The 26931-nt window shown below is 34.5% G+C and overlaps 1 protein-coding gene across 4 annotated transcripts in view; it reads right to left on the bottom strand.

Annotated features, from left to right (window-relative positions):
* Cep85l (centrosomal protein 85L) overlaps nt 1-26931 on the bottom strand; it is a 216661-nt gene that overhangs the window by 125029 nt on the left and 64701 nt on the right. For all 4 annotated transcript variants that reach the window (XM_077802191.1, XM_077802192.1, XM_026394093.2 and 1 more), the window contains one exon: nt 15163-15324. In XM_077802191.1, coding sequence (XP_077658317.1) covers nt 15163-15324 — 162 coding nt within the window. The remainder of the gene's footprint in view (nt 1-15162; nt 15325-26931) is intronic.

Below are 26931 nucleotides of genomic sequence, written 5' to 3'. Positions count from 1 at the left end.
AATGAATCAGACATAACTTTCCTATGCATCAGCTGGCAGTCTGAAAGGGCAGGGAAACAGCTCAATGAGCATCACCGCAGAGGAGCCAATCAGCTAGAAGTTGCTGGGGACGCTGTGAGCCAATCATCAGCTGGCAGTCTGAAAATTTGCTGGGGCCCCTTCAGCTGTGGCTCTCAACATCTCCCCCTCTCTGTTTAAACAACAAGCATGTGGCTTAGGGACATTTCAGGAGGATAGAAAGGCTATAATGATTTTTTGTTGTTCCATTTTTATTTCATTCTGTCTCGGTTTTGTTTGGCGTCATCTTGTTTGGTTGTATTATAGTAGAAATATGGGATCAGAAATTAGTAAAAAAACAAACTGAAAGAGTGTTAAGTAAATTATTAGAGGAAGGAGGCATCTCAGTAAAATCAATAACAGTCAGGGCATATGTTGATACAATACAAAAATGTAGCCCATGGCTTTTTAAGGAGGAGTTGTTAAATATATCACAATGGAACCATCATGGTGAAGATTTAAAAAGAATAGAAAAGAAAAGCCCAAGAACTCTGCCACTTGGCACACTGACATTGTGGGTGTTGGTATCTGGTTTGCTTAGTCCAAAGCCTTCAGTTCAGACAAAAATAGAGGAAGAAAGCTTAGAGCAGAAAAAGCCATCAGGGGGAAAGTTACAAAAGGAGACTGCTACTAACAACTTTCTATCACCAGAGGGCGAAAGTGTCCAACCAACAGCGCCACCTCTACAGGAGACTGCTAACACCTTTCTATCACCAGAGGACGTAAATGTCCAACTAACAAGGCTACCTCCATAGGCTGGCCCAACCCCCGCAGTTGATAGTTGGGATCCTGAGACAGGATCTCAAGTATTAACATGCCCTGTATTTGAGGTAGGAGGGCAGCGAATTCACCATGCTTTAAATTTCAAAATAGTGAAGCAGCTAAAAGAGGCTGTAACAACCTATGGTCCTCAAGCACCCTTCACTGTAAGCTTGGTAGAATCCATTAACAACCTGAACATGACGCCAGCAGATTGGGCTAATATGTGTAAAGCTGTGCTAAATGGAGGTCAATACCTGTTATGGAAGGTTGCCAATGGGGAATTTTGCAAGGAGACGGCTAGGCGAAATGCAGCAGCTGGTTATCCTCAGAAAAATCTAGATATGTTGTTAGGAAAGGGACCTTATGAGGATCAGCAGCAACAAATTGCATATGATCCTGGCGTATACGCACAAATTGCTGCAGAGGCGGTTAGGGCATGGAAGACTTTACAAGGACATGGAGGTTTACAAGGTCAATTATCTAAGATAACACAAGGAGCTAATGAATCTTACGCTGAATTTATAGATAGGCTTATATTCAAACAGCTACCAGAGTTTTTGGGAATAAAGAACAAGCAATGCCATTAATAAAACAACTGGCTTATGAGCAAGCAAATCGTTGGTGCAGAGAAGTCATTAGACCATGGAAACATGAAGATTTAAACACATATATTAAATTATGTAGAGACCTTAATGAACAAGAGCAAGTCGTGGCAGCTGCAGTAAAACAGGCTTTAGATGCCAGGCCAATAACATGCTACAGTTGTGAACAAACAGGACATTTTAAAAGGAATTGCCCCATAGGAGGAGGGTTTAACAAAACTAGGTATCAAAGGAGTAGAATACTGGGTATTTGCCCACGATGCCGTAGAGGCAGACATTGGGCTGATGAATGCCGTTCTCAAACCACCATAGAGGGTACTCCATTATCAAAAAACGAACAAGGACCAGGTATTTATCCACGATATCGTGGAGAAAGGCATCGGGCTCTGTTGCCAAAAATTGGACAGCGGGGCCCAATGCTCCAGGGCCCAAAACCACAAATATACGGAGCACTGGAGGAACCCAGCAACCCCATCAGGATAGTACCCAGGACACATTGTCCATCAGATCCCTCATCAGACAAACCAGAGGGAGCGCAGGGTTGGACACCAGAGCAGTACTAACTCCAGAGATGGGAGTTCAAATCATTCCCACAGGGGTAAAAGGACCTCTTCCCAAAGGAACGGTAGGCTTATTACTGGGACGCAGCTCTTGCACTCTAAATGGACTTATGATAAGTCCTGGGGTAATTGATCCCGATTATGAAGGTAAAATAAAAATTATAGCCAGTTCTCCAAAGGGTATATCAGTAATTTCACCAGGAGATAGAATAGCACAGTTACTAATAATACCCAGCCTACATGATAAATTTTCCAGTCGTACTGTAGAAAGAGGTTGCAGGGGATTAGGCTCCACAGGTGTAGATTGGGCTATGATTTCTTTTCTTTTTTTTTAATTTAATTTTTTTATTGGTTGTTCACAACATTACAAAGCTCTTGACATATCATATTTCATACATTAGATTGAAGTGGATTATGAACTCCCAAATTTACCCCAAATGCAGATTGCAGAATCACGTCAGTTACACATCCACAATGGGCTATGCTTTCTTTAAATTTAGATTCTCGCCCCATGCTAAAACTAAATATTCAAGGACATGAATTTAATGGGCTACTGGATACAGGTGCAGACCTTAGCATCATATCTCGTCAAGAGTGGCCAAAACATTGGCCATTACAACAAGCCACTCAAACGCTTCGAGGCCTAGGAGTGGCGACTAATCCCCATAGAAGTGCAATGGTATTAGATTGGAAGGATCCTGAAGGATGTGAAGGAACTATACAGCCATATGTATTGGATCATCTTCCCATAAATTTATGGGGACGAGATGTCCTAGATCAATTAGGTTTGACATTAACAAATAACATCAACCAAAATGCACCCACTATTATGACTAGACAAGGTTTTAGGAAAGGAAAAATATTAGAAAAATAAGAACAAGGTATAGCAGCACCAATACAAATAGATCAAGGAACGGACAGACATGGGTTGGATTTTCAGAAAGGGCCACTGAGACAATAAAAATTATTTGGAAATCAGACCAGTATGGGCTCCTCAGTGGCCCCTGACTAAAGAAAAGATACAAGCAGCCCATGACCTGGTCAAACAACAATTAGCGGAAGGACATATACAACCTTCTGTATCTCCCCATAATACTCACATTTTTGTCAGCAAAAAGAAATCTGGTAAATGGAGATTACTGCAAGATTTAAGAGCCATTAATAATGAGATGGTTATTATGGGACCTGCTTAGTCGGGGATTCCTCAATTGTATGCTTTGCCAAAAACCTGGTATGTTTTAGTTATACATATTAAAGATTGTTTTTTTTCAATTCCAATTCATCCTGAGGATAATCCACGTTTTGCATTTACTATCCCTGCACTGAATCATGAAGGTCCTGATCAGAGATATGAATGGAAAGTACTCCCTCAAGGGATGGCTAACAGCCCAACTATGTGTCAAATTTATGTTAACAAAGTAATCCAGCCACTTAGAAATCAAAATCGTGAACTACAAATATTTCACTATAGGGATGATGTATTATTAGCACACAAAGATAAAAACACATTGCTAGAATGTTATGCCACACTTACAAACTTACTAAAAAATTATAATCTAGAGATAGCAATAGATAAAGTACAATTAAATTTTCCAATTAATTATTTAGGAGTTCTATTATCCTCAACCATGGTCCGTCCACCAAAAATTGAAATACGAGTAGATCAACTCAAATCACTTAACGACTTTCAAAAGTTATTAGGAGACATAAATTGGATAAGGCCTTATCTAGGTATACCAACAGGAGAGTTGGGACCTTTATTTGATATCCTAAAAGGTCCATCAGATCCAAATTCACCCCGCATGTTAACGCCTGAAGCAAGAAAGGCATGAAAAATCATTGAAACGTATATGGAAAATATGCATTTGGATAGAATTGATATAAGTTTGCCTTTATTATTTATTGTACTACCAACAAAAAATATTCCTACAGGAGTATTTTGGCAAGAAGGTCCATTATTATGGATACATTTATCTTATTCTCCTAACACTATTCTTACTAGGTATCCTGAGGCTGTAGGACAATTAATACTCAAAGGAATAAAAGCAGCAAAGGGAGTGTTGGAATTTCTCCCAATAAAATTATTACTCCATATACTATGAATCAAATTGATGAGTTAGCTAATGAGTTAAATACATGGGCAATAATCATGTGCAAATCTAATGTTTCATTTGATAAGCACTTACCATCTAATCCTTTATTGTCTTTTTGGTCATCGCATCCTGTAATTTTTCAAAAAATGACAAGAAAAACACCTATCATGAATGCTCCAAATATATTCACTGATGGGTCAAATAATGGTACAGCAGCAATAGTTGCACCTGATCAAACTTTTACATTTTTAGTACCCAAACAATCAACTCAAAAGGTAGAGCTTAATGCAGTATTACAAGCTTTTGTGATGTTTAAGATTCTGTATTTAATTTATTTCCCGATAATCAGTATATAGTTAATGCTATAGTATCCCTTGAAGATGCTGGTAGGATTTCTCCTTCCTCTACTGTTTTCTCCTTTCTTTCCACTATACAAAGTCTAATCTGGGACAGAAAAGATCCGTTCTTTATAGGACATATCAGGGCACATACAGGATTGCCTGGAGCCCTTAGTTTAGGCAATGATTTCGCAGATAAAACTACACATGACATACATATTTTCTCTACACTAGATGAAGCTACAAATTTTCATAAAAAGTTCCATGTCAATGCTAATACTTTACAAAACCATTTTAAAATAACTAAGGAACAAGCTAGACAAATAATAAAAACAATGTCAAAATTGCGTGACCTTTTTACCACAAGTTAATCTTGGAGTCAATCCTAGAGGACTGATACCTAACCATATTTGGCAGATGGATGTCACACACTTGCCAGAATTTGGAAAATTAAAATATTTGCATGTTACAGTTGATACTTCTTCTGGATTTTTGATGGGCTCCCTTCATGCCGGAGAAAAAACTAAAGATGTTATAGCTCATTGCTTACAAAATTTTGCCACTGTGGGCATTCCAAAACAATTAAAAACAGATAATGCCCCTGGTTACTTCTACCTCTTTTAAACAATTTTGCTCAACATTTGGCATTACTCATATAACAGGAATCCCATACAATCCACAGGGACAAGGCATAGTCGAAAGAGCTCATCAAACTATTAAAATGTATTTATTAAAGCAAAAAGAAGGAATTGGGAAGGGGTATATATTCCCCAAAGATAAACTTAAAATAACCCTTTTTACTCTAAACTTTTTAAATTTGGATTCATCAGGGCTTAGTGCTGCAGAAAGGCATATGTGTCCAAAAAATGTACATAAGCCCAAGGTACTTTGGAAGGATATTCTAACAGGACAATGGAAAGGTCATGATCCAGTGATTGCCTGGAGTCTGGGGTCTGTTTATGTGTTTCCACAGGGAGAACAGCAGCCAATTTGGATTCCAGAGAGATTAACTAAAGCGATTTCTACAGACCAAAAAGAAGATGATTTGGCTCAAGTCCATAACAGCTGATATCCAGAACTCCAGTTTGGCTACCCTTACATCTGTGACAGAACCAGGATGCTTTTTTCAATATCTATTTTATTATTGCCCTTTCCCACATCATGAAGTTCTATTTTGTTTTTTGATCTCATACATACCTAGGTTCATGTTTTGCTGATCAGTTCTATTTTTTGACTATAGAGTTTTTAAACATTGCAATGGAGATATCACCTGTAAAAAGTTATAAGGCCTTTACTATTATGTTATGTGTTGTGTGCACACTTGTGTTTTATGTTGTATGTTTGTATGCACGTATGTCCATATATCATATATGATGAGTGCTCATGAAAAAATGGATCCAAATATTTTTTTTTATTCATGTGATTTAAATGGTTTAATTTAAATTGGGTAAACAACTATTGAGGATTGTTTTAATATGTGAACAAAAAAGGAGGTTAACAGATCTGTTTGTTTACTTTCACCTTTCCTTTTCATTATATTTAATAATTCTGTTCAAGAAAATGTAAATTGTTAAGAAAATTGTTTTCTTTTAGTGCCTTCTGGAATGTTACATAATTTTTTCTTTAGCCATTATTGCCAGAATTCCTATCTTCAACCCAGTGCCGGTGAAGACAATGTAAATTGTTAAGAAAATTGTTTTCTTTTAGTGCCTTCTGGAATGTTACATAATTTTTTCTTTAGCCATTATTGCCAGAATTCCTGTCTTCATCCCAGTGCCGGTGAAGACAAAGATAAAACCAATCTACAGCTTCTACAATAGCCATCACTGAACTGCTTGCAGAACTTGCCTGGACTATGTATCACTTGTATGCATTGTGAACTCACCTGTATGCATTGTGAACTATCTGTTGGTGCAGCAACTTGTGGTAGTGTTGGGGTATTTTTGCTGATGTTGTCATCGGTGGTACAATTTTTCCAAAAGGAGCCGTCAATTGGCTTATCTTCCTCCCTTCTGCTTGTCATGATCGTTCAGCTAAAATTTGGGGGCCAACAGAGGTGAGGCAAAGAACCTCACCCCCCCACACACTGGTACAAAGACCTATCCACAGGTGTGGCTGTATAATGGACTGGTAGTCAGTGACGGGTAAGATCCAATTGCAATGGTACCAACCTAAGACAGGAGGCTGACGCCCTGAGGTCAGCTCATACGATAACGGGTAAGGACCATACGTACTATTGGACAACCTAAGGCAGGCACGGTCCCTAAGCCACATGCTTGTTGTTTAAACAGAGAGGGTGAGATGTTGAGAGCCACAGCCGAAGGGGCCCCAGCAAACTTTCAGACTGCCAGCTGATGATTGGCTCACAGCGGCCCCAGCAACTTCTAGCTGATTGGCTCCTCTGTGGTGATGCTCATTGGGCTGTTTCCCCGCCCTTTCAGACTACGGAGCTGCTCATTGGGGGACTTTTTTGGCTCCGCCCATGTGACCCAGCCAATCTGCCTCAAGAGCAGGAGGAGTGGGGGAGGTTGAGAGGCTTGTTGGAAGCCGGTGGTGACAGTTTGGCTCTGAAGGTTTTCCTGAGGAGCAGTTTTGTTTGGCAGTGTGTGGTTCTAAAAATAAAGTTCGTTTCTTTTGACAAGTGGCTCCTGATTGTGCCCAGCCAGATTGTGGCACCTATGTTCATATATGAACACATGATCAGTGTAACTCCACATCATGTTCAACCACAAGAATGGGATCCTAATTAGAGTAAGTTATACTCCATGTATATATAATATGTCAAAATACATTTTACTGTCATGTTATCTAAAAAGAGATAATTAAAAAAAAAATTTCTAAGGAGAAAATAAATTCTCTCACCTTTAGAGAGAATTTAAGGTATCTGATTTTTTCCCTTCCTGAAAAATACTTTTCCTTAAGATTTTGAAATCTATTTTAGTATAGAATACTATATTAAAATGCTATTTCACACAAATTAAGTACAAAATTCTCTTACACAACTGCAAATACACCCTGTCAAGTTGATTTCAAGGACCCAAACATGAATGACAAATTTGCAATAAATTCAACAGTTCCAATAATAGTATTTATCCAAAAAGGATATAAAGCTATTTAAACAGTATATAAAATTTTATGTTTAAAAAAGGCAAAAAAAGAAAATTAAAGAAAACAGAAACACTATGTATTTAAATTATTTTTTTCCTTTCAATTTAAGCAACTTTTCTCATTCAATAAATTTTGTAATACAAAGTCCTATTTATCTGCCCCATTTTATTAGCTTTATTATCACCTTTAATAAGTTGGATGTTTTAGACAGCTCACTGAAATTAGATACAAACCCATAATAAAATCTATATTCTATATACTTGCTAGCAATATTATAATAGTAATAATTAAACAAAATATTTATTAATAGTCATTAAAAAAACAGTGGGAAAATAGAAAAGACATTTTGCCAATAGTTTTTACAAAGTATATAAAAGCTAAAAAATTTTAGCTTTTTCATTCTAAATTTTGTATGTTAAAATATAAGACCTAAAGGATGAAGAAAAGACATGACATGATTATGGGACCTTTGGAAGCAAGGGACAAAAAGATGGTGAGTTCTCCAGCCTTTTTGTCTCATATCTTCAAGACCTGTGGCTGAAGATGCCAGCAATCCTACATAACCAAGGAGAACTGCCCAAAAAAGTCCCAAGAAAACCCTCTTCTTATGAGCCAAAGGACAAATAAAGAGGAAGATTAATAAGACAGAAAACTTCATACAATGACTATTCTTCATCAGCCAAACATCACAGAAAACACTGCGACCCTTTCTCCATCCATACCAACAAAAGCCAAGGACAACCTAGACTTCCAACTTCATCAATCTAATGGTTTTTGAAAATTATGAATATATTTTGGGATTTTGTCAAATGCTTTTTTACAAGCACCCCAAGAAGCCTACCATAATGGTTTAAAAGGCCATTTAGGATGACAGAACATTCACCCAGGCCCGTCAGTATGGTAGCACCACCTACACATATACACACACACTCAGGTAGTATCAAAGGAGGTAGGCCGCCTGGACTTTCATCATTTCCCAGCAGTTAAAGCAATCCACATTGTGGTGACAGTGGTTTAATGTGAAACCTAGACTTCCATCTCCACCCAGCAGTAAAATGGTGCTCTCCCCTATCCCTCAAGTATCAACAGAGTGCAAGTATGGAACCTGGACCTCTATCTCCATCTAGCAATAAAGAGCCTGTACCCTATTCCCTTCAGCTACAAAAACAGTGTCTGAGAGAGTCATTTAATAGAAAATAAAGTTCTATTTATAATACAGTTTTTTAAAAAGGTCTGTAAAATTGACAAACTGGTACACTAAAACAAAAAAGACAAAAATTATCACTATCAGAAATTAAACAGAGAATATCCCCAGAGACTGCAGGTATCAAAGGATAATGAAAGAATGCTATGGGAAAAAAACAGAAAGCTATGAACAATTTTGCACACATAAATTTTATTTATTTATACAAATAAAATGGACACAATAACTTTATTTATTTATTTTACGTGGCCCTGAGGCTCAAATCACGTATCTCACAAATGAGAGGCAAGTGCTCTTACCACTGAGCCACAACCCCGGCCCTGCACACATAAATTTGACAAGTTAGATAAAATGAACCAATGGGACCACTTCATCCAAGAAAACAAACTACCACAACTCACCCAATTTGAAACAGATAATCTGAATCACTATCTACTAAGGAAATTCATAACTTAAAATTTTAAAAAAAGAAATCTTCAGCTGTACTCCTAAATGATTTCACTGAAGAAATCTATCAAATATTTTCTAAAAACAAACATCATTTTTTAATAAACTCTTCCACAAAATAGTAAAGAATACTTAACCAATTCATCTTAAAGGCTAGTATTAACCCTGTTATTTAAAAAAAAAAAAAAAAAAAAACAGAAATACAAGAGTGCCCCGCTCATAATCTCAGTGACTCAGAAGGCTGAGGCAGAAGGATCACATGTTCAAGGCCAGCCTCAACAACTTAGTGAGGTCCTAAGCAACTTAGCAAGACACTATCTAAAAAAAAAAAAAAAAAAAAAAAAAAATGTTTTTTTAAATAAAAAGGGCTTAAGATGTAGCTCCATGGTAAGGAGCTCCTGAGGGTTAGATCCCCTATACCAAAAAAAAAAAAAAAAAAAAAAAAAGGAAAATTACAGGTCAATATCCTCACAGAAAAAAATTATAAAATATAAATTAACAGAATTCAGCAATATTTTAAAAAATTATACAATGACCAACAGAAGTTTCCTCCAGGGATGAAAAGTTGGTAACATCTGAAAAATCAAACAATGAAATCCACCACCATATCAACAAGCTAAAAAAAAAAAAATCAATTTATGTAGAAAAAGCATTTGACAAAATCCAAAATATATTCATAATTTAGGAGGGCTGGGATTGTGGCTCAGTGGCAGAGTGCTTGCATAGTATGCATGAGGCACTGGGTTTGATCCCCAGCACCACATAAAAAAAAAAAATTAGGAAATTACAAATAGAGGCAAACTTCCTCAAAATGATAGATTATACTCTATAAAAAAATCCTACAGTTTAAAAATGTGTTACTGTTATTTAACAATAAAGCAATAAAAGATTAAATGCTACATTTTATACCTATACAATCAAGAATAAGGCAAGAATACCCACTCCTACTAATATTCAACATGCTGTTGGATATTCTAGCAACTACAATACATCAAGAAAAGGAAATAAAAGTCACACAACTCAAAGGATAATCATCCTTATTTAAAGGTGATGTAAGTATATATATCAAGTTAGGCGCAGTGGTGCATGCCTGAGTCCCAGCTACTTGGGAGGTTAAGGCAGGAGAACTGTTTGAGTCCTGGAGCTTAAGGCCAGCCTGGACAACACAACAGGACCTCATCTCAAAAGAAAATCTCAAATAATCTACAAAAAGATGAGCTAATGGTGACAGGATACACATAAATGTTAAAAAATCAGATGTATTTCTGCATTGTAAAGATATTTCTAAATGTACTTCTCTATGTTCTATAACACTGACAATAAAATTGGATGTACAATGCCATCTACAATCACTCTTAAAAAACAAAATATTTCAGTGAAAGGACATCAAAATTATTTAACACAGTGAACACAATCAAAGATCTAAATGAAATGGAGGAACATCCAATGTTCATAGGCAAAAAAAAACTCAAAAGATGTCAATTTTCCTCAAACCAATATGCAGACAAAATTTCTATTAAGCTCTCAAAAATATTTCTGTATCCTATTTTGTTCATTAATCCAAAGCTTAAGTAGAAAAACAAAATGACCAGAAGGAATAAAAACAATTTTGAAAAAGAATGAAGTGACAGTAATCATTCTACACAAAGATTAATTATGTAGTTGGGCATGGTAGCACATGCCTATAATCCCAGCTGCTGACAAGGCTGAGGCAGGAGGATCACAAACTCAAAACCAGCCTCAGCAATGTAAGTGAGGCCCTAAGCAACTCAGCAAGACCCTATCTCCAAATAAAAAATGTAAATAGGCTGGTGATATGACTCAGTGGTTTAACACTTAGGTTCAATCTCTGGTACCAAAAAAAAAAAAAAAAGATTATGCAAAAACCTGAACTTCATGTCTCACACTGTAAAGTTTAATATACACTGTACATTCCAACATACACTGTACATACACTATAAATTCCATACACTGTACATTCCAACAAAGTTTTGGCCCTTGTCCAGCTCTTAAAAGGTAATCTCTAAACTCTTGGAATATTCTGCCTAGTAAGTATGTCTTTATGTACCCGGAGGTCTTAGGTCACTCCATACAGTTTATGCTAATAATGGGATTTATGGAAGGTTCCTAAAAGCAACTGACCTTAGCATGACTGTTTAATTTTAGAGCTGGTGACCAAGGTCATGGATGCAAATAGTCAACCATGCCCCATATAATCAACCTACCAAACAAACAAACAAAACCCTGGACACAAAGACTGAGTGAATCTATCTGGTCAGCAATACTCCACATGTGTCATCCACATCATTGCTGGAAGAATTAAACACTGTCCACATAACTTCACAATGAGAAGCTACTTAGAACCACAAGTGTAACAATTTTTCTGTTTTGGTTTCTTTTAGCAAATTAATTGAGTGTAAAGAGGACTTACAGATTCTTAAACACACACTTAAAATGAATCATGGACTTAAATACAAAACATTATATGATCAAACACACTTAAGAAAAAATGAGAAAACCATCAACTTAAGAAAAAATGAGAAAACCTTCAACTTCAAAGAACTAGGATTAAGGAAAGAGTTCTTAAATTTGACATTAAAAAACATAATCCCTTAAGAAGAAAAAAATTGGTAAACTGGACTTCAAATTTTAAAACCTGTACTCTGAAAAAGATACTGTTAAGAAGATAAAAGACAAATTATGCAAAGGAAGAAAAAAATCACAAATAACACACCCAACAAGTGATTAGCATTTAAAATTAAAAATGCCTCAAAAAAAATTCAGGCTGGCATTTAAGCACCTTGGATGGAAGGCACTATTCCACCCTAAACAAGCAAAAAGCTGAACAAACTATAAAGGGACAAGTCTTTTTAGATCTCAAAAAGAATTGAGGTCATAAGGCAAAATGCTCCCATATAAAAACAACAGGTAAGCACAGAATCACAACTTATTGCAGGAAAAAACACTCACGATGAAGCCTACATGGAAACCAGGACCTGAATATAAAACCTAAATTGTAACTGACAAATTGCTGGAGTTCAGTGTGGACCACTCTGAGAAATAAAAATTTCAACGTAACCCTATCATAGGAAGACCACCACACTTGTGAGATTTTACTATCTGGGGTTTGATCTGGTTCTCACAGTGAATATCAGAGAAAAATCCCTTCATGCTTCCAACAGGGGATGGAGAAAGGAACCATTTTGAAATACAGCAGAGAGTTTCATTCTTATGAGGATCTGCTATTCCCACTCAAAATGATGAAAATTTGCAAAATTAAAAACTTTTAAAAAATAAATCCTGAGAAGCACTTACAAAGATCACAGCCTAGGGCACAGACTTATCAAAACTCCGAGACCTAATCATAAAACTATAAAACATTTCTCTCTTCATACCTTACTACCATTACATTGTCAAAGAATCATTTACCATAGTTCATATTACTCAGCATGTTATGATACCTTGCAAAAATACAAATAAAAAAGATAAATAAATAATAAGACATACTACAAGGCAAAACATATAGTTTGAAGAAACAAACTAGACCCAGATATGGCAAGGATATTGACCCAGTAGTTTAAAACAACTATGTTTAATATGCAAAGCACTCTAATGGGCAAAGTAAATAGCATGCAAGAATAAAGAAAGAATCAAAAAGAAATGTTAGGTATCATAAAGATTCTAATACAAATGAAGATGCCTTTGATGGGCTCAGTAGTAGAATAGGACCAGCTAAGCAAAGAATCTCTGAGCTTGACAATATGTGGGCAGAAACTTCTAAAATTAAAAACAGAGAAAAAAACTGTTAAAAATGTAACAGAATACCCAAGAAGTATGGCACAACTACACCCTTTACCCCCACCCAAAAAAAAAAAAAACTCACAGACACAAAACAACACAAAACTAGAAAACTCACAGTAAAAATTTAATTGACTTTGTCTATAAAAATTACATTTTAGATCACATCCTTGAGACATGTTCCACAAAAGAAATAATTAATAAGCTGAATTTCATTAAAATTAAAACCTTCTTCTGGACAAAAGACAATGGACAATGGCAAGAATATGAGAAGACAAGCCACAGACTAGGAGAAAATGTTTGCAAAAGATACATTTGATGAAGGACTGTTAACCAAAATAGAAAAAGAACCTTTAACTTAGTAAGAAAACAAAAAATACAATTTAAAAATGGGCTAAAGTCCTTAAAAGATGCCTCACCTTAACAGATATAGAGACAAATAAGCAGATAAAGTGTTCCACATAATGTACCAGTAAAATTCAAATTAAAATAATAAAATTCTACTGTACAACTATGAGAAAGGAAAAAATCCAGAAAATTAAAACACCAAACACTGGGTAGGATGTGAAGCAACAGAATTCTCATTTATTGCTAGTGGAAATGCAAAATAACACAGCCACTTTGAAAGATAGTTTGGCAGTTTCTTACAGAATTAAACATACTCCTACTGATACAGCAATCCTGCTCCTTGGTATTGACCCAAAAGAAGCTGAAAACTGATATTTACACAAAAATATGTATATGAGTATTTATAGCAGCTTTATTCATAAGTGCCAAAAGCATATTACTAAATGAATGAAGCAATCTGAAAAAGCTATATTTTACAATTTCAACTATGTGACATTCTGGAGAAAGAAAAACTATAGAGACAAACAACAACAACAAAAAAAACTGTGACTACTAGGGTTAGGCAGGGGACAAAAGATGAAGGCAGAGTACAGAAAATGCTTAAGGCAGTGAAACTATTCTGTATTACATACAATAGTGGACACATGATTTTATAAATTTGTCCAAACTCAGAGAACATACACCAAGAGTAAACTGTTAACTAAACTACAGATTCTTCAGATATCAATGTAAGTTCATCAATTTAATAAATGTACCACTCTGGTGGGAGATGCTGATATTTGGGGAGGCTGTACCTGTGTGAAGATGGGAGTACATAGAGAAAATCTATACCTTCAATAAATTTTTCTACTGCTCTAAAAATAAGTCTACTTTTTAAAAAATGATATCTCACTACCACAATGATATATTACTATATTCCTACCAGAATGGCTAAAATTTGAAAAACGTCAAATTCTAGAAAGGATATAGAGAAAACTGGATCATTGATATATATACATTATTGATGAAAATGATAGTGAAAACAATGTGATTGGAAATTTTGAAACTAAACCTACCACTACTACAGAGACCAATAACTGTACTTCTGAACATTAACCACAGAGAAAAGACATGTTTCATAACAAAACCTCCATGTACATGTTTACAGCTTTTTTCATAACAGTCCAAAACTGGAAACAACTCAGATGTTTTTCAATGGGTTAATAAATTAAAGTGTGGTCTCTCTAATACCACCCCCACCATTGGTAAATATTACTCATCATTAAAAAGGAATGAACTATTGATACACACAACAACCTAGATAAATCTCCAGAGAAAACGGCCAATTCCAAAAGGTTATTGCTATGTGTATGATTCCAATTACAAACAGCCTTCTTGAAATTACAAAATTATAAATGGAAAATTGGTTATTGCTTTCCAAGAGTTAAATGAGAATGGAGGAGGTAGAGAGAGAAGTGATTGTAGGCAACATTTGGTTTATGGAAACATTCTATATCTTGATTGTATCCGTGTCATTATCCTGGTTGTGATACTATAACATCTTGTAAGATATTCCCTGGTGAAAAATGGAGAATGGATACATGAAATCTCTATATTATTTCTTAAAATATTATTTCTTAAAACTCATGTAATCCTACAATTATATAAGAATAAAATGTTAAGAAAAGGAAGAAAAACGTGCAATATGACAAGACAAACAATTTAACTTGATATACAGCAACAATGAGTATTATTAAACACACACTATTATTTTAGTTTGGAACAATAAAATATATCCCTTGAATAGTCTCAATTCACAACCAATCTCCACAAATTCATATCTAAATACTAATAATTTTAGCTTACCTTCCACACTGTCAGAACAGGAAGTTCCAATGCCAGTGTCTCCACTGTCAGAAGCTATACTGTGTCTCCTGATATGGTTATTTCGATGGTTAGATGGAACAGTTGTGGCCTGCCACAATGATTCATTACCAGGTAACCATGCTGATGAATAATAATCTGGGCCTATAAAGGAAAAAATGCACAATTAACACATGTAATATCATGTCTGAAGAGAGAGCAGTTTTGTTTTACTTTGCAAAAAAATACACATGGGATATAATAGGGTTTTTTCTGTTCAAAATAAAAATAATCAATGAGCTCTAAATTTGCCAGGAAAACTTTACATATCACACACATATCAATTCAATGCTAATTCTGCAGTTTCCTCTGGTTAAAGAACTCTGTATTCTATTTCTAGGTATTGATTTTTTTTTTTTTAATACCAGGAATTGATTCCAGGGGCACTTAGCCATATATCCCCAGCCCGTTTTTACTCTTTTTATTCTAAGACAGGGTCACACTAAGTTGCTTAGGGCCTTACTAAATTGCTGAGAATGGCTTTGAACTTGGGTTCCTCCTGTCTCAGTCTCCTGAGCTGCTGGGATTACAGGCATGTGCTACCACACACCTCGCCTATGTATTGAACTTTTAACCATGTACAGATATATTTTAAAAAGGTTAAATCTATCTATATCCAGATACAGAACTTTTAAACATGTATAGTTGTCCTATTAAAAATGTTAAATCTTTCTTCAAATGTCAGCCCTCTGATCAGGAATTATTATAAGACATCTGTGATTCCATATACAGGCATTAGCTGTGAAACTGAAGTTCAGGGAAAGTCTAATTAATCATATTGCATGACATTAAAAGTAAGAATGTGCTCATCGTAGAAGATAAAAAGTAAATTTTTTCCTAGTATAACATAATCACTTAAAATTTTAAATTATTTTGTAACCCTTTAAATTGACTTTATCTTTTGCTAAAAGATTAACAGCACAGTATTTTCCTACTTATCTCAATTTGTCTTTTTGAATTACACTGAATCTCTATTTTGTTAGCTAATTTATGTCTTTTCGAAGTTTATTTTCATTTGTACATTTTTTACTTTTATTTACCATTTTTCTGTTTTACCCATTCTTCTATTTACTTCATTATTCTACTGTCTTCTATAATACTACTCAAAACAGTGCCAGTACAAACAAGTTATGTACAGAACTAAGCAATGTGTCTCAGGAGGCTGACAGGAAGATCATAAGTTCAAGGCCAGCCTAGGCAATTTAGTGAGACCCCCAGCAACTTGTTGAAACCCTGCCTCAAAATAAAAAGGATTATAGATTGTAGTTCAGTTAAGCACCCAGGGGTTCAATCCCTAGAAAAGAAAGAAGACAGAAAGAGGGTGGGGAGGGGAGGGATAAGAAAATAAGGAGCAAGTACACAGAAGTTTTTTTTTTTAATAATAATTAGAACAATTTAAAATCTGTTGGATGTAATATAAATGTTGTAGAAGCACCTATCTTTGCTGATACCTAACACAGTAATTCTCAAATTGGAGCTACAGATTTACTCCAGGAACTTAACAAGTTCTCTTACGAATGTTAGGTTTTCATTTCAATGATAATCCTTAAAAATCCTAATAAACACATTATACATTATTTGAACAGCCACCTTTAAAATGAATAATAATCTGGGCATAATTTCTACACTGCTTTATCTATATAGCTACCTTAAAACAGATCTGTTATCACCTATCTTAATGCTCCCATTTGTGTTTTATGTTTTCAACTGTACATAAAGAGCAAATGATATCACTCAGCACTTTTAACTTGAAATGAAAAAGTTTTACAGAATTATCAAGAAACATCCTATTGGAATTGGCAGGGGCTGGGGATATAGCTCAGTTGGTAGAGTATTTGCCTTGCAAGTCCAAGGCCCTGCGTTCAATCACCAACACCACACACACACACACACACACACACACACACACACACAAACACAAAAGAAAGAAAGAAAGAAAGAAAGAAAGAGAGAGAGAGAGAGAGAGAGAGAGAGAAAGAAAGCGGCACAGAAAGAATGCCTTCTAACAGTTTAAATATAAGGATCACAAAATGACTATGTCGTGTGCATAAAATTACACTATTTTTTACCACACTTTTAGAAATAGTCATCCTCTAATATTAAAATCAAAATACAGCCAAGCACAGTGGCATACACCTGTAATCCCAGTGGCTCGAGAGGCTGAAGCTCCTGTTCCTTAGTTCAAATCCAGCCTCAGCAATTTAGCAATTAAGCAACTCAATGAGACCCCATCTCTAATAAAATACAAAACAGGGCTGGGGATGTGGCTCAGTGGAGTGCCAGAGTTCAATCCCCAGTATCAAAAAAAAAAAAAAATCAAAATACACAAATTAAAAATAAAACTATACTTGGTGCTACTTCTATAATATCATTCCTGACAGTAATATTTTAATAAAAAATGCCATGTAAATATTATCTTGAAGTTTTATTCATATATAATTTATGAATTAAATTTGGGTTTTATAGGCTTATGAAGTACATGAGCAAAAAACTACATACATTTAAAATAAGAACTCAAAATTGGCTGAAGAGACATTTACACCCACTTTATGTTCCAGAACAGCCACTTTACACTTTGTAGATTCTAGGCCTTTCTCAGAATGAGAAAATTTATCTGAGTAAATACACCCACAAAATACCAAATGAAAGTAGTCTGTCACCAGATCTTTTCTAACTCTGATCTGGATGGGGCCTATGATCTGTACTAAAAAGCTTACTTCAATCAGGTAATATTTCAACTTATGGTCCTCTCTACAACATTTTCAAAAGAGATAACCAGGGGCTGGGGATATAACTCAGTTGGTACAGTACTTGCCTCACATGCACAAGGCTGTGGGTTCAATCCCCAGCACCAGTAAAAAAAGAGGAGAGACAGCCAGTCCACGTCTTTTCTCACAAGGGACATACCCAGCAACCGATATATATAGGCTACTAGACATATAAATGGAAAATAAAGTTTAAAAAAATGTTCAGTCTCACTAATAATGAGGTAAGTAGAAAAGATGATACAGCTTTAGGATTTTTTTAAGTTACCACATTAATATCTGAAAGATGGGTGTTATCAAAGTGAGGAGAATGTTTATACACTTTTGTAGCCATATGAATTGGTACAACGTTTCTAAAGATCAATCCAAAATTGGGTAACTAAACTTTAACATAAACAAAGTCTTCTACTAGGAATTTATCCTAAAAACATATTAAGTAAAAGTCCAAGGACATTCCCAACAGCCTAAAATAAATGCCCCAAAACTTTCTACTTACCTTAAAATTGGTTGATAATGCTCAAGTGCTAAAAATTATTTTTACCAACTTGTTTGTTCTTTTTAGATATACACATGAAAGTAGGATGTACCAACCTATTTTTTTAACATGAAGGATATCCAAATATAAAAAATATATACAGGAAAAAAAACTGGCATAGCTAAATATATAAGATGATTCTATGGTTGGTAAAGAGGTTGTACATTTACATACACTGCTTGAAAAAAGGAGCTTTCAGGGAGCCCCACACCAAAATGTTAACACTGACTACAAGGTTTTGCTAAAGGAACAAATATATTATGGAGACATTCATTCCATCATTAGTTGTTGTTATTATTACTGACAGTCTTCATTCTATCAGTTATGGGGGGACATGTTGAAATTATGTATATTAATTTTTCAATTATATCAACATTTATTCTGAGATTAGGAACCAGCTATAGATCAAAATATAGAAATTCAATAGATTCCTAATAAAAAATTTTACAAAACTACAAAAAAACACTAAATAAAAATTCTTCTTTTTAGACAATGTAACTACTTTGAACAATATAAAGTTATGCTATGCTTTAACCCACAACACACCTCCACCTCATTTATCTGTATGGTATGAAACTCTTGGACAATGTCAAATATGAATCACAGTTAATTTTATGTGTCAACTTGACTGAGCTATGGAGAGCCCAGATATTTGGACAAACATTTCTATAAGGGTTCTTGGGTGAGATTAATGCTTAAATAGTAGAAGGGGTAAATCAGACTGCCCTTTATAATGCCATTGCTTCCTCCCATCAGTTGAAGGCCTGAGTAGAATTTAAAAAAAAAAAAAAAAAAAAAAGAGGCCTGCCTCATGTCCTATGAATTAAAACACTGGCTTTTCCTGCATTCAGACTTGAACTGAAACATAGGCTCTTCCTAAATGTTGAGCCTACAAGTCTTCAGACTATAAATATACCATTGCAAAATCTAGGCCATCTTGCCAACTTTGTCCACTTTCATAACTCACAAGCTACGTTCTTATAATTGTATACTACTGATTCTGTTTCGCTAGAGAACCCTAAATACAACAATGGCGAAACTAGGCAAATTCAAACTTTACCTGCAGACATAGAAGTGGGGATATAGTTTTCTCTGTAGAAGAGAACATTGGTCACAGTCCTCTATTTTCCTCATAGTAGCTCAATATTGTCTACTTCATACGACACCTACACAAAAGGTCTCCAAGTTTATGGGTACAAGCTCAATTATCTGTTATCTATCTCCCAATAAAAAGCTATATAAAAGAAATTACATAAAATAAATGGTCTACCACTGCATCTCTCTAGAAACTCAATTCTATTTTTGGATTACAGAATATAGGTGCTCCTTGACTTGTGATGGATTGTATCCTGAAAAACTCATCACAAATTAAAAACAGCACAAGTTACAAATGTATTTAATATATTTAACTTACCAATACAGCACAGCTTAGCAACACAGTACAACATAGTGGAATAACAATTTTTTACAACCCTGCAAATACATGGCTAAGAGGAGCTGCAGCTCACTGTTGCTGCACATCATTACAACAGAGTAAAGAAGAGCTTATCATTAGTTCAGGAAAAGATCAAAATTCAAAATATAGTTTCTACTACATGTGCATCACTTCCACACCATCATAAAGTTGAAAAATCTTAAGCTGAGCCTATTTACTTAGCTACTCAGGGAAATGGCCTCAGAATTCCCTTCAGTGAGCTGCCACCTTATAAGCTTATATTTCCAGCTTTAATAAAAGGACACAAAAATAAGCAACTATATTAATACTTGAAGTCATCAATCTGTTGCCTATCAAAAAATTTAGAAGCAAATACTAGAAGTATTTGTCAATATAGCATATGAAGTCTTAGTATAAAATTATAAATAACTTATGCAAACCTCAAAAAACAGACCATGGACAAAGGAAGAAAAACCTTAAGGAGAAAAACAGAGATGTACAAAAAATTACGAAAAAAAAAAATCCAGACTCACTGGTAAATAACAAGTTCAAAAGACATGTTTTTCAGGAACCAACCTAGCAAACATACAAAAACAAAGAACAATGCAATATTTCTATAATATTCCCAATATATTCCTATAGATAATGTCAACTTGTTCAGAAAATTGCTATGGTACAGTCTTTAATCCCAGTTACTCTGGAGGCTGAGGCAGGAGGATCGTAAATTTTGGCCAGCCTAGGAAATTTAGTGAAACTCTATCTCAAAATGAAATTTTAAAAATGGGTTGGAGATATTGATCAATGATAAAGCCTTTTCCTAACATGCAAAGGCACTGAGTTTAATCTCTGATATCAGAAAAAAAGGAGGAAAAAAAAACCATTGGAAGAACTAATAGGCAATAAGTCTTTAAGTAGATTATACTCATTCCATTAATATTACCCTTAAAGAAAGAATCCAACATTTGTAGTAGGTCATTAAAATAATGTTATCATATATGTATACAGGAAAGTTATATCAGATTCTGTCTGTCTTTCCTATTCCTATCCTCACCCCCTTTTCTCTTCATCCCCCTTTGGCTAATCCTCTGAACTTCTCTCTCTCTCTCTCTCTCTCTCTCTCTCTCTCTCTCTCTCTCTCTCTCTCTCACACACACACACACACACACACACACACACACACACACACACCTTATCATGAGTTAACTTCTACACTTCAGAAAGAACATTCACCCTTGGGATTGGCTTACTTCACTTAGCATGATAGTCTCCAGTTCCATCCATTTACTGACAAATATCATATAACAGGAGAGAGAGTGAAAAGAATCTGACATAACTTTCCTATGTACATATATGAATACACCACAGTGAACCCCACCATTAAGTACATCCACAAGACTAAGTTCCTAATTAGAACAAGATATATTCCATACATGCATGATATATATCAAAATGGACTCTACTGTCATGTGTAACTTAAAAAAAAATAAAAACAAAATTTTTAAAAATGCTAAAGAGGACCTACAAGTATAAAAAGTTTACATTGTCAATCTAAATAGCAAGAAATAAAATCTAACATATAACATTCACAAATAACCTCAGATCTCATATAATCTAAGAATTCTGAATTCTTCTTTGCCTATGTCTAACTCAGAACCCACCACCTCAATCTGAATTTCTCTGTTTATGTATCTATTCTCCTAGGCTATAGTGATAGCCATTGAGAGCAAAAGCCATGTGCCCCACCCAGTTCTTTTTTTAGTGCTGCAGGCAGCATATACTGAAGATTCAAACAAAAAAGGCACAAAGTAAATGGAAAGAAATACAATAAAATACTTCTAGTAATTTTCTCTTGGTGGTAAGATTACTGGTGATTTTTTTACTTTCGTGCTTCTATTTTCCTTTTAATTAATTAGTTTACTTTGATAATCAGGAAAAATTATTTTATCTTTTGAAAATGCTTAACCACCATTGATAAGCCCATAATTTACTTATTATTTAAGCACCACTTAATTGAAATCTTAGAAGATATTTTCTCCTGGAATGAGAATACAACCTTAATCTTAGTTGACCTAGACTGGAATTAATGGATACATTCTGTCATGTGTAACTTACAATATAACAGAATCCAACAACTTACAACTTTTAAAAATGTTCAGAAACACAAAACTATAATGTACACAAAATAATCTTGTCTATGAATAAAAATGAAAAAAAGTCTATGAATTCAAAATAAAAACCTTGTAATAAACTGTTTCTTTATTTGGTTGAGATAGCTTCAAGTCTTTCAATAATATCATACATAATTAGCTTAATTCATAAGAAAAAATGCTGAAGCTTTTTAAAGCTACAGAAGGTTCCCTGGGGAAGCATGGTAACTCATACACCTTGACAAAAGACCAGCGTTGTCCTCCTTTTGCTAGGATGGTATCCTCATCACAAGAGTTCCAGGGAAAGGAAACAGATCTCTAGTCCACTCACAGCAGAGAAGCCACTAGATCAATCAGCGGGGACAACATGTTCCATCTAGAATACCTTATCCTTTTAAATCAGTAAATTAAATGGTTTAATTTACACATGAAAATATCATTATGATCATGTTTTTGCTGAACTTTTAAAGAAAGCATAACAATTTATGCAGGCTTCCCAAAATGACAGAAACAAATGATAGAATTATCTGTACAAGTTGATTTCATCCACCCTGAAGTCATTTGTCTTCACCTTTAAGTATAATCACTTTTTTAAAAAGAAGCCATTATTACTGTGTACAACCAGAGAAGTGAAATGTTGCACTCCATTTGTGTACAATGCATTCTGCTGTCATGTACAACTAAGTAGAACAAATAAAAAAATTTAAAAATAAATAAATATGAAGTCCTAATATGTTATGTGCCTAAAACCCTTAAGATGATGTAACAAACATGAGCAAAATAACATTCTAATCTTTTAGTGTAGACTGAAGGAATTCACAGCATGAAAATGCTGCTGTGTTTCTAGACAAGTCAATCCAAAAACCAAAAACAAAACTAGAAAAACTATATGTGAAATATGCTTACCAATGATTTAAAAAAGAACATTTTTCTCACAGACTCATTATAAGACTAGGCTCTTTAAATAGGAATACTTGGTTTCTAGATATATGTGCTAAATGCACTTAAAAAAATAAGGCTCATTGATCTCAGGCAAGAAAGTATTTCCTACCAGGTCATACCATATTAAAGCAATTGAATAACTATAAAACTGTTATCTATAGAACAAAGACAGAATTATTGATATAAGAACAGCAAAGATATTGGTCTAGAAACATTAAACTTGTTTTTTTTTTCCATTTGTACAGGGGTAACACACTGCATTAAATATGGAAGGTCTATCCACATGGGTTTGATTACCAAAACTAATATTCCTAAATAATGCGGGGGGGGGGGGGGGGGGGAAGCAAAGATCTCAAGATTATACAATGGAACTTCTCTTTGGAAGACAGTATGTTACACTTTTCAATACCAATTTCATCTGTTTTAAGTGGAACAGTGAATGCCCAGGAATAATGTTTTAAAAGTCAGTACTCTCACATTTGAAATAGGAAAACTGGCATCAAATGAAGAAATGATCTATTGTATTTTACTTTTCTTTCTGAAATTTTTGTTAAATATTTATTTTTTAGTTATAGTTGGACACAATACCTTTATTTATTTATTTTTATGTGGTGCTGGCTGACAATTGAACCCAGGGCCTCAAACATGCTAAGCGAGCACTCTACCACTAAGCCACAACCCCAGCCCTAAAGTTTTTTTTTTTTATTAGAAGCAAAAATGCAAATAGTATCAAGTATTTCACAACATATACCTATAACTGCATTTAGAATAACAACTAATTTTCTTGTTGAATAGTTTATGATAACTCTAAGCTAGGAAAAACTAAAAACATCACTGTCAATGTTGACTTATAATTTTACATAAAAGTTGAATATGTAAATCATAAAAGCAAATCATGTTTTTCAAAATATGTTACCACAATTAATAGGTCTTCAAATCAACTTAGTAACCAAAAATTTTAAATAAAATGCAACAGAATAATATTGAAAAGATCAAAGCACTTTTACCATTTATCAGAGTTTACAAACATTTTACATTTTAACATCTCTGAAGTATTAACAAGCAACTTTGACACAAAGTTCAGACAGCAGCATTCAACTCTCCCATTTCTACATATCAGTATATAACCTAGAATTGAAGAAATAAATCTAAGTAATACAAACAACAACAAAACTCTTTTCTTAATCCATATACTTAATCAGTCTGAAACTCTTCATTGTACTCTGACTAGATTAGATCTCTCCTCTCTACTGGCATTATCTCAGGCTGTATATTCTGGGGGGCATAGCTATAATGACCTATTGGAAGCAATCCTCCTGCTGAGACTCCACCCAAACCAGGCTCTACCCTTTCTATTAAAATTACCTTCTTAGAATCAATTATGCTTATATCAGTCTCCTGTTTCTATATTCTGTGGGTTCCCTACAGCACATTAAACAAAAGTCATAAACTCATGAACTCTAGCAAAGTTCTTCACCAATTGAAAACCTCATTCTCTAACACTTTTGCAACTCCTACCTCCCTCATCCAGCCCCCTACAAACACTAGTGTCTAAGCAAACTTACCTAATCACAGTCTCCAAACAGTTCAGGTTCCTTCAGGATTCCAAGCTGTTTCCTTTCTCTAATTTCTTTAAGAGTTTTAATTTACTGTCTTAACTGATTCTTCTATCAAGCATTAAATAACTACTTATTTGTTCATTCCCAGTATATTATTCAAAATTTCATCAAAGAATTTACTGATATATAAATTATAGCTGGGAACAGTGAAAGACAACCCGTGTGTGTGTGTGTGCGCGCGCGTGCACGTACATACATACACGCCGCACCTAGCACAGAGCTGCATACTAAGGCAGGGTTTTAATAAATGTTGTCATTATTACCACTGAGTACCCAATAAGTGTTCACTGAATAAAATTAGAATTTTGGAAGCCTTACAATTAGAGCTACAAAAATATCCTTCCCTTCAGAAGAAGGATTAAAACAAGGGTTTTGTTTGGAGGTTGTTTGTTTATTTTAAAAATCCAGGATATTTTAAACTAACCCTTAAGTCAGTATACATTTAAGTGTCTATTTAAAGACCAGTAAATATTTACCAAAGCAACTTTTTAAAAAGTAATTTTAGGGATGGGGGTTTTGGCTCAGTGGTAGACAGCTTGCTGCTCACTTTAGAGACACTGGGTTCGATTCTCAGCACTACATGAAAATAAATAAAATAAAGGTATTGTGTCCATCTATAACTAAAAATAAAATAAGGGTCCATTAACAACTAAAAATGTATTTTAAAAAAAGTAATTTTAAATGGTTTGAAGAGCCAATGGCCAGAATTCATAACAAATATAGGAACTTTATTTCAGTTGGAACAACTTGGAATCATGAAGGAGCCTGAACTGTTTGGAGGCAGTGATTTGGTAAGTTTGCTTAGATACTAGTGTTTGTAAGGAACTGGATGAGGAGTTTAAGGAGCTGCAAAAGTTCCTAATAAATTAGTCCCCAATAGGTCAGATAAGACATGGAAAAGCCGGTCTTTCTCTCACACACAAAACATAGACATTAAACCACAAAGAAAATATTCATATTAATGTTAGCCATAACAGGAAAAAAAGCAGAAAATCTTGTACTATACTGGAGAGTATTTAGCTAAAATGGCAGAAACAAATTATTATAAAAATATTTAAATTCATCCCAGTTTTCCACTCCATTTTAGTACTATTTATCTCCAGGGAAAGTGACTCCAATCAGTTTAATTTTCTCTTTTTATAGAATTAATAGTATAGCTTGATGGAAATAGATATAGATTGTGAAACCAGGCTACCTGGGTTCTACCTCTTATTAAGAGTGAGACAGCAAGTAAATCACTTAGTCCCTGTATGCCTTAGTTTCTTACATAGGAGAAAAAAATTGTACTTAGACACTATTTATAGGATTATTCAAAGTAATATGAAGGGAAAAGAGCAAGGCACTTTTAAAGTATCTTTATGTATTCATATAATTAAAACCTTGATAAATTTATTTTTACTATTATATATGTATAGAAATTTTCCAAAGGAAAAAAAAAAACTGTTAAAAGAAGACAGGCAAGAAGGAAAGATGGAAAGGCTTACCTTCACTTTAAGCCTTTTTGTGTAGTCAATTTACATAACTTTAACAATTAGAGAAGAAAAAAATGATCTGACAAATACCACATAACTTAATTCTTCTGTTCCTCATGAGGTATAGTAAATACTTCTCCCTTCAAAGATTTAACCTTGCTCTTTTCCCTTCATATATATGCCCTTGTTATTTTGAGAAAGAGTGTCACTAAATTGCCCAGACAGGTCTTAAACCTGACTTCCCTTCTAGTCAATCAAGGATTATCAGCAGATTCTCTGACTAAAAGTTTTTCTCATTAGAAACTATATTATCTCCTTCAAAAAACAAATCCAATGTCCATGTCTTTGATATTCATCACTTTTTAAAAGAATATTTTTCTTTAGTTGTAGATGGACACAATGACTTTATTTATTTATTTTTATGTGGTGCTGAGAATCAAACTCAGTGTTTCACAGATGCTAGGTGAGCGTTCCATCACTGAGCTACAACTCCAGCCATGATAGTCACTACTTTAACAGCTGTATTCCAAGGAAAAAAAAGCATACAAATTTTCTACCACAATGATCTCTAATGTGGTTACATGTATACTAAGGAAATCTACCATCAGTCTGCCAGAAGAACCTCTGTCTATAGTTTAGAATTATTTTTAGTAAAATACAATGTATTAAATTTTACTAATATTTAACATACAGATTAACATTAGTGCCCTCACTTGTATTATCAGAGTATGACATTCATACATATAAGGTAAACCAAGGTAGGAAGGGAAGGTTTTTCTCACAAGGGGCTTGACAGC

This window comes from Urocitellus parryii, chromosome 8 (assembly GCF_045843805.1).
Source record: "Urocitellus parryii isolate mUroPar1 chromosome 8, mUroPar1.hap1, whole genome shotgun sequence".
Classification (NCBI taxonomy): domain Eukaryota; kingdom Metazoa; phylum Chordata; class Mammalia; order Rodentia; family Sciuridae; genus Urocitellus; species Urocitellus parryii.
Note: the sequence above shows the minus strand (reverse complement) of the source record. Positions and strands in the feature narration are given on the sequence as shown.